The 11,715-nt window shown below is 46.2% G+C and overlaps 2 protein-coding genes across 3 annotated transcripts; both read left to right on the top strand.

Annotated features, from left to right (window-relative positions):
- The first annotated feature begins 2,938 nt into the window (after positions 1-2,938).
- On the top strand, positions 2,939-6,634 carry LOC128307554 (palmitoyltransferase Hip14). 2 transcript variants are annotated; one of them, XM_053045409.1, is made up of 4 exons: positions 2,939-4,344; positions 4,415-4,577; positions 4,650-4,769; positions 4,818-6,634. In XM_053045409.1, exons 1-4 carry the CDS (start codon positions 3,127-3,129, stop codon positions 5,201-5,203), a joined length of 1,887 nt encoding a protein of 628 aa, XP_052901369.1. In that variant the 5' UTR covers positions 2,939-3,126; the 3' UTR covers positions 5,204-6,634. The 2 variants fall into 2 exon arrangements, with proteins under 2 accessions (XP_052901369.1, XP_052901370.1); XM_053045410.1 differs by having other exon boundaries at positions 4,842-6,634.
- Positions 6,635-8,380: 1,746 nt separating this feature from the next.
- LOC128297772 (transmembrane protein 14 homolog) lies at positions 8,381-9,091 on the top strand. Its single transcript, XM_053033467.1, has 2 exons — positions 8,381-8,556; positions 8,647-9,091. The coding sequence occupies exons 1-2, from the start codon at positions 8,481-8,483 to the stop codon at positions 8,907-8,909; spliced, it is 339 nt and encodes a 112-aa protein (XP_052889427.1). The 5' UTR covers positions 8,381-8,480; the 3' UTR covers positions 8,910-9,091.
- Positions 9,092-11,715: the final 2,624 nt, after the last annotated feature.

Below are 11,715 nucleotides of genomic sequence, written 5' to 3' on the forward strand. Positions count from 1 at the left end.
TGTCCGCCATCTTGGTCGCCATCTTGTCCGCCATCTTGTCCGCCATCTTGTCCGCCATATTGTCCACCATCTTGTCCGCCATCTTATCCGCCATCTTGTCCGCCATATTGTCCGCCATCTTGTCCGCCATCTTGTGTCCGCCATCTTGTCCGCCATCTTTTCCGCCATCTTGTCCGCCATCTTGTCCACCATCTTGTCCGCCATCTTGTCCACCATCTTGTCCGCCATCTTGTCCACCATCTTGTCCGCCATCTTGTGTCCGCCATCTTGTCAGCCATCTTGGCCGCCATCTTGTCCGGCATCTTGGCCGCCATCTTGTCCGCCATCTTGTCCGCCATCTTGGCCGCCATCTTGTTCACCATCTTGGCCGCCATCTTGTCCGCCATGTTGACCGCCATCTTGTCTGTCATCTTGGCCGCCATATTGTCTGTCATCTTGGCCGCCATCTTGTCCGCCATGTTGTCCGCCATCTTGTCTGTCATCTTGGCCGCCATCTTGTCCACCATCTTGGCCGCCATCTTGTCCGCCATCTTGTCTGCCATCTTGTCCACCATCTTGTCCGCCATCTTGTCCACCATCTTGTCCGCCATCTTGTCTGCCATCTTGTCCACCATCTTGTCCGCCATCTTGTCCACCATCTTGTCCGCCATCTTGTCCGCCATCTTGTCTGCCATCTTGTCCACCATCTTGTCCGCCATCTTGTCCACCATCTTGGCCGCCATCTTGTCCGCCATCTTGTCCACCATCTTGTCCGCCATCTTGGCCGCCATCTTGTCCGCCATCTTGTGTCCGCCATCTTGTCCGCCATCTTGGCCGCCATATTGTCTGCCATGTTGGCCGCCATCTTGTCCGCCATGTTGTCCGCCATCTTGTCTGTCATCTTGGCCGCCATCTTGTCCGCCACCTTGGCCGCCATCTTGTCCGCCATCTTTGCTGCCATCTTGTGGGGAAGGGGGGAGGGGGATGGAAGATTTTTTTATTTTATTTAAATTCCATTATGACGGCAATGCCGTATTTTCAGGGGGATGGAAGATGTTACCTCTTGATTTACATGCTCTCCTGGTATGGGAAATCTGAAAACAGCTGGTTTGTATGAAAAGTTAATGTATAAACATTGCATACCTTACGGCGGAAAATTGGTTGCAAAGTTAGTGTATTAACTTTGCATACCTTACGGCGGAAAATTGGTTGCAAAGTTAGTGTATAAACATTGCATACCTTTCGGCGCAGTATCAGGAGCTACCTCTTCCGTGGATGCTCTCCTGGTGCTATATATTCGGAAACTGGTAGTTTTCGAAGAAATTTTTCTCGATTAACGGGAAAGTTGGTGTTTAAACATTGCATACCTTTCGGCGGTTTTCGACCAAAATTGCTGTACTAGGCCATCTCTTCCGTGGATGCTTTCCTTGTATCGGCAATCTGAAAACAGCTGGTTTGCATGGAATTTCGTACCAGTCGACGGAAATTTTCGGTTTGAGCGGAGTGAAAGATGTTTTCCGTGTTATCTATCTTCCTTACACTAGCGTGATCGCTCGCACGGGTTTGATAGTATGCAATGCAATAGTGATGGGCAACACTACATACACACTGCAGGTGTCACCTCTTCCACACTGCAGGTGTCACCTCTTGAAATACATGCTTTCCTGGTATCGGAAATCTGAAAACAATTTTGTTGTTCATCGCCTAAAAAATCAACATGAGTGAAAAAGGTTTCTAAGAAATTTCTCTGATTGTTACCGAAGAAGTAAACCGATTGAAAACTGTACCTTGGGCGAAAAATCGTAGAAGGCGTTGGACTAATCAGGAATCGTAAATGTACGTAAATCGTAGGAAATGTGATCCAAGTAGTGGTATTATGGTTCTCCTTAGCGCATACAAACGTTTATATATAGACTAGCTTACTAGGCCCGTTTACAGGGCTACGCAACAGAACTCTGAGATGTACGCAAGGGAGCTTTCTTTCCGAGACTTTACTGGTGTTGTTAAATCATGTTCGAAGTACACCTCCCTAACACCGATAATTCCGTAGCAAAATTATAGGCCCCCCTTTAAAAATTCCGCCCTGGGCCTCCAAGGGGATTGATCCTCCACTGTCTTATGAATATCTATCAAATGTAGTTTGCACGATCTATCGCCGAAATTAAGGTGTAATTAGAAATTTATTGTTCATTACGACAGTCATTCGCATGCGCGGTAATTGTGATAATAAGACGTGAGTACTTAAGTTAAAGTCTTATTTGTTTCATGGGGGGCAAGGTTTCGACGCGACACGTGATAATGCATTAGCCAATATGACACGCATGATGATGCACCAAGCAGCGTTCCTACGATACCCGCTAGTGCGTGCTATTAGGAATATTAATAATCCTATATTTGTTTTAATGCCCTTAACACGTTCAGCGCCGCATCATACAAATTTGGGCGATACTCTATGGAAATCGCTTTGAATGTTTTTGACACGCCGCTGAACGTGCTAATGAACCTTGCCTGCAACACCATACAATGTTGCATACAGTTTTCCCCACAAGCTGGTTAACTGGGAATTTTGTAAGTTTTAACTGGTGCGTTAGCTGGGTGTTGTTATTTTTTTTATCGATGGGCAGTTGTGCAGTTCAGACTTTATTTCATAAATTTCCATTTTCGTTGCAAATGCGTTTTATGTTGCAGATGATAAATAGAGGCTCCATCCATTTCAAACCGATTTATCATCAAGCAAAATATCGGTCTTCCATGCGATCGTGGAAGCTCTGTGTCATGTGTTTTGTAGCTTTTTTTTCTTCTGCGAACACAAACTTGTCAAACCCGTCAGCAGCTGTCAAAATAATCAGGAGGATGAAAAAAATCGAACTTTGCGGATTGATAAAAAGTGCGATTTATTATTTTAATGTAAGAACATTATTTGTTCCCACTGAAAAGTGATTTGGACGGTGGTTGTATCGGGGAAAAGCCCGGCGGGGTACAATTTTACGGTTCAGTGCAGTGCACGGTAATTGCACGGTAGACAAGTTCGTAGGGCGTAAAAATAAATTAGCTTGCATTGCAGCGGTACCCCCGAAGTGGGATTCATCGCGGAGGCAGTTTTGTAGAATTGATCAAAACACTGCACAACATTGAGGCAAGCGAATCATGTACCAGAGTGCTTGCAGTGCAGCCGCCGGTGGTTGCTCGGAACCAGAGCGCCATGACCGGGATGGACTGATAACGCACGAAACGGCTGTCGCTCCGGTGGAACACGATTACAGTGGGTTCGATATCGTGAAAGCAACACAGTACGGTGCGATAGCACGCGTGAAAGAGCTCATTGAGGCAGGTTGGGATGTGAACCAGCCGGACAGCGAGACTGTAACCCTGTTGCATTGGGCCGCGATCAATAATCGTAAAGATATCATCAAATATTTCCTCGACAAGGGTGCGATAGTGGATGCGGTCGGGGGCGAACTGAATGCAACTCCGCTTCATTGGGCCACACGACAGGGTCATCTTGGTGCGGTGGTACTGCTGCTGGCGGCTGGAGCAGATCCGAGCCTTCGCGATGCGGAGGGCTGTTCGTGTATTCATCTAGCGGCCCAGTTCGGACACACGGCACTGGTGGCGTACTTTATAGCGCGAGGCGTGAATCCCGACTTGCAAGATCGTGGTGGCATGACGGCCCTAATGTGGGCTGCCTGGAAAATATCCGCCTTGGATCCGGTCCGATTGCTACTAACGTTGGGTGCTAACCCAAGCCTAGCCGACCACACGCACGGCAATACGGCACTGCACTGGGCCATCCTTGCGCGTAACGCAACCGCCATCAGTACGCTTGTGCTGAAGGGTAAGGCAAACATGGAGGTGCCGAACTTGCGAGGTGACACTCCGCTCACGATGCTCCAGCCGCACCTGGGTTCGATCTGGATCGGTACGAAGGTGTCCGATCGGATCCGGGAACTCACGCAGCAATCGCACCGTCGGAACCTGCTCGTACGCATGACGCTCGACAAACGGTTCCGCTGGTGGAGCATGATAGCGACACCGTTTCTGGTATTTTACCTGGTTGGGTTAGTGTTCTGTGCCGACACGCAGATCATCATCAAAATTTTCCTGCTCGCCTGTCTGTACAGTGTGTCGTACACGATTGGGCAGCATCTGTTCGACGAGAACCTGATGGCGCTGTTGCCGCTGAGCGTGTATATGGCCACCAAGCTGTGGTTCTACGTTACCTGGCTGACGTACATCGCACCAACCGTGTCGTTCCTAGCTTCGATGGCGTTCCTTGCCTGCAGTGCGGCATTGTGGGTTTGTTTCCTGAAATCTTGGCGCGGTAATCCTGGTGTCATACAACCGACACAGGAACAACGGTTTAGGGTAAGTCCGTGCTGCTATGAAAACACCAGTCTTTAAAGAACAGCTAACTGCCATTGAGGATACATTTCAGACCATCATTGAACTTTCGGAACGCGGTGCAAGTGGATTTGAACCTTCGGCCTTCTGTTCAGCCTGTCTGGTCCGGCGACCGGTACGCTCGAAGCACTGTTCCGTGTGCGATCGATGTGTCGCCCGGTTCGATCACCATTGTCCGTGGGTGGGCAATTGTATCGGTAAGATGGACCGAAGCGAACAATCTCCCGCTGGGACAATTATGCGTATTTGTTGCTTTTCCTTTCGCTCAGGTGCTAAAAATCACAAATATTTTATGGGATTCTTGTGGATGCTTCTGATCATGTGTGGCTGGATGCTGTATGGAGGCTCTAATTTCTACGTACAAACGTGCTCTATCAACATGGACGATGGTAAGAATTTTGTTGCTGAAGGAGGGAAAAGAATGATCGTTCGCGTAGTAATTAAACGTTATCTACCGTTAGGTTTGTGGTCCGCACTTCAGGCGATTGGTTCCTGCAATCCTTGGGTCGGTTGGGTAATGGGCAATGCCCTGCTGCACATGTCCTGGGTCACGGTGTTGACCATCTGTCAGAGCTATCAGGTCGTGTGTCTTGGTATGACAACCAACGAGCGTCTGAACCGTGGCCGGTACCGTCACTTCCAGGCCAAGGGTGGAAAGAGTCCATTCAACCGGGGTCCGCTGAAAAATTTGTTCGATTTCCTCGAGTGCAGCTGTTTCGGGCTGGTGCAACCGCAGCGTACCGATTGGATGCAGTTCTTCGAGTTCGACAAGCACGTTGAACACGAACCATTGCTACGACCCGACAACTTTCAGTACGTCTGAGTTCTGGCCGGTGACGCGCAAAACCAACGAGCAGGACCGCAATCGACGGCAGCCGTCGAACCCGCCGACCGGCAACCAGCACCGGAAGCGTCCACCGAACCCGGAGCGCGAGCTGGCAACGTTGCTGAGGAACGAAACCGTCAGCACAATGTTAAAGTGTGGCAGAAAATCGAAACTGTACTAGCAGCGCCAGCGAACAGGGTGGCCGAAGTGTAATGACAGTGGTCGGGCAGCACGACATGGTTTACCTGACCTATTGCGAATAACTCCGTTTTGCTTTCCTTGTTTTTTTTTTCTTGCAAAACAGCGAAACATTGTGGTCTGTTGGATCGGTTCGCACAGAACTCGTGTTGTAGTTTGTTCAGAGACTAAGTTCTATAAGTCAAGACCCCGGGATGGGTGCATTTATCAAGCACAGTTGCTTGTTTCGCTTCACATTAGTCCATCGTGGCGTAAGATTCGTTTTGGCGCTATAGGCGAAGGGTCAATTTTAGCGCCAGTATTCGTATCGATTTCCTATAATTTTAAACATTGTACGCAAGTAAGAGTAAAAGTGAAAGGCTTTAGATAGGAGTTAAGATGATTACGGGGAAAAAAACACCGTGTAAGAAACGCTTAAAGTGAACAGAACAAAACCGATGAATACATATAAAAACACACATAGCATACCAATGAAAATCACGCTATAAACGAAACAAATGTTTCAGTTTTGGCTTACGGCCGATTATACATAGAAATGGAGGACTAAATGGAAAAGAATGAAAGCAGAACACACAAATTAGTAGCAGCTAAGAAGATAAACTAATTACACTAACCTGAACTAAAGTGAACGACGGGTCTCGCGAAAAGAACCGAACGAGTCGAACTTGTAGAACCACCCAAAAACATACACACCAATGCATAAACGATGGAATAGTAGAATGATGATCGCATCACGCGTACAAAGCTCCAATTCATTCCATGATCATGGAAACAGAAATGTGTGAACAAACTGTTGTAAATGAACAAAAGAATTTGCATCGCTTACAATTCGCGGTGTTGATCACATAACATTAGCACTTAGCGGTAATCAGTAAGGCTCTTTGGAACGATTGTATGTATTAAACTGAATCAAAATCGATTTCATTGCATTACCCTGTCTCACGAAACGGCATTTAAAGCCCGGTGTATAAAAACGATTCATTTTGATCTGCCCGTTTGCATCCTATGCAAATGCAAGGCAAAGGATATGTGACACGGATGTCGAACAAATCGATTCAGGTGCATCAAGCAATAGCGTTACATAGTTTTACTTCTTCTCCCAAACACATATGAACTATTTAACAAATACGTGTAGATAGTGTTTAAAAAAAACTTCGTCAGTGCTGAATTCGGCAGGCAAATGTTGTTATGCAAAAGTAGACACAGAAAGGATTCGTTGAGCGCGTGTGTGAGGGGGGGATACAGGGCAGATTTAGTCGGCTTCCGCTTCATAGTCATAAGACGGCAGGCAAGGGCATAGTAGGACATCGCATTTGTGTACAGTTTTTCTTAATGGATTCACCTCTTCCATTTATCTACATTGCGGACAGTAAATTTGTAAGCGCTTTATCGTGATTCCTTTTTCTACGTTGTCTTCTATCGATTGAGCGCCAAGATGCAGACGAAAAATCGTGCTTTAAAGAAGCAACAGGCAGAAATCCTTACCGTCCCGTAAATTAAACGTTTGCATTAAGAAACATGGACAATTTTTAGGGAATTTTCATACGAAGTCCCTGAATCCAAATCGAAAGCCCAGTGATGTATCGTGGTTTTTATTTATCTGACTATATTCTACGTTCACCCTGAAGGTTGAAGCAATCGGTCAAACTGTGCATAAGTCCCTGGACAGAATGGATTTTACTTTCTGAAAGTGTTTTTCAAGGCCAATTGCATCGTGCCAGCAGGCAGTCTCCCTCAAAAAGCGATGAAAGGTTCTGTCGAATAATTACTTCTTGAAAGGGATAACGTTTCAAGATCAAAGATCGTCAACCCGACCCAGAATCGATAGAAAAAATTTTTAAGGCAACCTTCAAGTACAGATTTAAATCTAATAACATTGAGACCGAAACGGAATAACTGTTGATATATGAAGGCCACGAAAAAAAACTAAACCAAATGCTAACATTTTTGTTTTGGGTGGCTTCAGCTAACTAAGAGTGAGCAGGAGTCCAGGAGTGAGAGCCCATTTATTCTTCCTGAGTGCTTATTAAACATAAGATTCAAGCAAACCTTATTGCATTCAATTATCTTTATTAGCTATTTCATTCATCAATCAAAAATTGTCCAATTTTTAATGCGTACGTTATTTCGATCGATCGTTACAGTAATATTTTGCTTTTCGTATTCAGTACGATAAGCCTACACGGCAAGGTTTGTGAAACTATTTCAAACCACTTTCGTCCTCATTGTTTTAAAATAGTCTACAGCGTATTACCTCATTGCTTTAAAATAGTTTTCCATTTCTTAATCATTCTAGTCATTCTTCAGCAGTACATATCTGTATAACTGAGCAGAAAGCACACAAAACGCAGGGTGCTGCTGCGGGAAGAAACAAAAACAAATAGTTAAGCAAAGCAAAGGAAGGGCTGAAAATTCTTCCAATGACGTAAATGATAGGACTAAACGAAAGCTTCTTGTTGGCGGGGTCACACGTATTCTATGTTCCTTTACGGCAGGTGGGAAATCCTGTCCGCACATTGGTTTTGCGAAAATGTTTGATTAAGCACACATCAGTATCGCTAAATCGAAAGGCAAGGATCAATTGCCTACATAACCGGCACAAGCCACGTTCAAAATTGGTATGTAATGTTTATCATTTTAGCAAAGGTTAGCGATCTCACCTGCGCCCAATTGCAAGCGAATCCAACCGGATGCACAGCAATAATCGAAGAAATGAAAAGACAAATATAGCCGTACGTAGGATACTATTCTAATGTTAACCACAAACTTTGGAGTTCCATTCCTCTATCGCACACCCACAAAGCACAGGCAATAATATGCATATAACAATAGATAAACAATCGATAACCGTTTCTGGCTTCAATTGTACAACCAACGGAAAGAAAGCGTACAATTCAAAAACAACTGTCAAAACCGCGCAGCAGCAATTTGACGTTTCGTTGACATGATCGCTGTTCTGGAAGTTTATTTACATACCATCTACCTCACAACAACGCAACCGGAATACGTGGGTGCGTGAAACGTAAATTGTAGTGTACAACTTTAATCTCGCTCTTGGTGTTCCTCTCTGCTTGAAATGCCGGTTGATATTCTTGGGTTTGCTTACGCCGCTACTGTGGCCGCCGGTGGTATCGTAGGATACGCGAAAGCAGGTTTGTGACGCAATAGTGTGGTTTCGCAACGGTAGCGACCCAGGGACAGTTTGCCCATTATGTTCACATTGAAAACATTTTGTATTTCAGGTTCAGTACCTTCACTAGCGGCTGGACTTACGTTCGGCGCACTGCTTGGGTACGGTGCGATGTTGTCCTCTGATGAACCGCCACGGCCCCTGCTGCAGATCGGTACGGCATTGGTGCTAGCCGGTATGATGGGTTCGCGATGGGCTCGATCGGGCAAGTTCATGCCACCCGGTCTGATTTGCGTGATCTCTTGTGCAATGCTTGCCCGCGGTCTAATCTATCACAACCGTTATCTACCGATGATTGGTGCAAAGCATGAGTAAGACGGCACCGGGCAGAAACGCTCCGGGGTATGAAGGTCGTACTTGCATTTATGCAACGCGCAATGCATCACCACGCATTCCACCGCGACCGCCGGAAGGTCATGGGAGGGCACAAAGTGAGAAGTGAAAAATGTACGAATCACGGTAATGGGAATAGCGTACAATAAAGCTCTAGTTTTATTATGAAAGGTATGTACGACCAGTTTACGAATGGAAAGAATGGAAGCCGTCTCTTAGCATTTGAATAGTGTAAAAAATATTAGTTAATAATTATCTATTACTCTAGATTGAGTGATACATTTGGTACATTTTTCTTCAGCGGTTCAACACGATGTTTACCCGCAGCAGGATAATCAGTGATGCGTACAGAAAATTGATCCGGATAGCATTTTGGACCGGTCCACTACCAAATAATCCACCGTTTTCACCCCCATTCTAAACCAGACTGAATCCTTAAAGGAACGTAAAGCGCGGAGTTTGACGGAACCATGGAACAAAGTTTAACCAATGCAGCATAGTAACACGATCGTTGAATTTAGCAGTCTTAATCCCAGGATCAAATGCCCCACTGGTGTCATTGAATTTACTGCACATTCATTGGAACGGGCCAGAAATTATAGAGCATCCTACCCGGCACGAATAAATCATCTTCCGATGGTAGCATCGGAGAGTCGACACGGCCATAAAGGAACCCAGCGACAAACCATAATCCGGCATGATATATTCGTTGCGCTAACGAAGGCATCCCGAACAGCAACCACCTAGTCCGGTACTCATAACTGCGATCTCACGAACCTCTGGAGCTCTTCGCAAAGACTCCAGTTATCGTGTATCATCATACGACATTGCCGTACCACAGTAGCGTACGGACGCTTTTGCAGTACAGCACATTGCTGCAGATCGGGTCGTAGAGTTAGCGAAACATTTGACCAGTTCTAACATTATGCTGCTATTAGCTTCGACGTGGTTTAACTCTGTCTGGAAGGAGTGTTGTATGTCGATTAAGTGCCTTAATCATGTAAACACAGTTTTTCAGTCCAGTCTCATCATCCAATGCATAATCGTAGATTGACTGGCTCCGCGAATGGCAGAATACTTATCCACGCGAAATGTTAAGAAGTTTTGCTTAGACCTAGAGTCAAAGCTGCTTAAGAAAGCCTGCAGATGATTGTAATCCTCGGGACCACAGTGTGGGACCAAGCACTGGTCCCTGTGGAACACCTGCAGTGATATAAGCGGATTTAACTCCTTGATTAGCACACGTTCATTAAGGTAACTCCTGGCACTGTTGAAGGTGTTTTTTTTACGTCGATAGTGACTACCGCACAGTAACGACGTCTGCACCTTTTTCGATCAAACGCGGCCAGCACAGCCTGTATAGCAACGATGCTGGATCTTTTCTTTCGGAATCGGAATTGACGTTCGAAAAGCCCCTGTTGTCCTTCATTGATTATTTTCAGTCGGTTAAGCCTTGCAGTTTCCTGGACCTTGGCCAGAGTGTCTACGAGATCCAGAGGTCTCATAGCTGATGGATCTCCTGACTATTTACCTGCCTTTGATAAGAAAACTTCCTCTGTCTTTGCAGTTTCATGAAAATGTGGGCACAGCTCCTATATTACCCAGTACTACATTCAACTCAACAATGGCCTCCAAAACCGTAACCCTTGTCGCTGTTGCGCCGACTTCCCTAAACCTCTACCCTGGCGTTGAAATCTCCGGCAATAACAACCGGATTCTTCCTAGCTAGTTCAGCTGTGAGATTATTTAGCATACTGCTGAACTTGTTCAAATACCAACTGGGCGGAGCGTCGCAGATGCAGAAATACACCCCATTAACCTCCGCGATGCAGAACCCCTCAAAATTGGAGGATACAATACGCTGGACGGGATACTTGCCAATTGCCCATATTGCCGCCTTTCCAATCCTGTAAGAGATCCAATTGGTAGACCCATTTCTTCTCCGCCAGGATTAAGCTGTCTGCGGTCCGTCAAATGATGGATTCAACCTTATCTCCGATTTCACACTCCTAAGCTGCTTAAGCTGATCCCGACCACGTCGATTTCAGAACAGAACTTTCACTTTTCCTGCATCGCCAACCGATCTCTGTACCATTTCGCTGTAGGAAGCCGCAACGTAGTCAGCACTCCCTGTCATCAGTGCGAATAGCATACCACCGTATCGCATCCACATCCGCATCCGACTGCACCTCTCGCATTACAACAAGAATAGCTTCTGGTCGGATGCGTTGCGGGAATCGTTTGGGTGGGTTTACATGCCCGCCCGCCACTTTAATCGCTTCAGCGGGGGCCTCAGCTGATTTTACTTAAACAGTACTGTTATCCACCTGTTTGTAGAAGTAGAATCTCCTTCATCAAGAGGCGTCGCTTGGGATACGTCGCTTCTGGCTCTCTTAAGACTCTTATCAACAGATTTCGGAGTTCTAAAATTCCTACCACGTTTCGAAGTAGTTGGCGTACCTACCAACCATTGGTTTAGTTGACACCATCTCCTTAAGGGGCTTCACTATATATCGAGATCCACAAGACTTCGAGACCGCATAGAATGTGAGTTACGGACACGAGTCTTGGACGATGCGAGTGGAGGATGCAAACGCTCTGGGCATGTTTGAACGACGCATTGCGTCCCGGATATCCTGACGGTGGCGAAAGCCGGCTGTGGCTGTGGCTTGTTATGAGGATGCCGGACTTATGTCCCATCAATAAGGTGTTCGACAGGAGGATGCAGCGAGCTTGTTGGCGGGATCAGGTGAAGCAAAGCCTGTCGGAGATCGGGATCCTACACGGA

Source organism: Anopheles moucheti, chromosome 2 (genome assembly GCF_943734755.1).
Source record: "Anopheles moucheti chromosome 2, idAnoMoucSN_F20_07, whole genome shotgun sequence".
Lineage (NCBI taxonomy): Eukaryota > Metazoa > Arthropoda > Insecta > Diptera > Culicidae > Anopheles > Anopheles moucheti.

Coding starts and splice junctions, on each gene's coding strand:
- LOC128297772 (XM_053033467.1), top strand. CDS start 8,481: ATGCCGGTTGATATTCTTGGGTTTGCTTACGCCGCTACTGTGGCCGCC. Junction 8,557..8,646: donor CGTAGGATACGCGAAAGCAG/GTTTGTGACGCA, acceptor TTTGTATTTCAG/GTTCAGTACCTTCACTAGCG.
- LOC128307554 (XM_053045409.1), top strand. CDS start 3,127: ATGTACCAGAGTGCTTGCAGTGCAGCCGCCGGTGGTTGCTCGGAACCA. Junction 4,345..4,414: donor CACAGGAACAACGGTTTAGG/GTAAGTCCGTGC, acceptor GATACATTTCAG/ACCATCATTGAACTTTCGGA. Junction 4,770..4,817: donor CTCTATCAACATGGACGATG/GTAAGAATTTTG, acceptor TCGTTCGCGTAG/TAATTAAACGTTATCTACCG.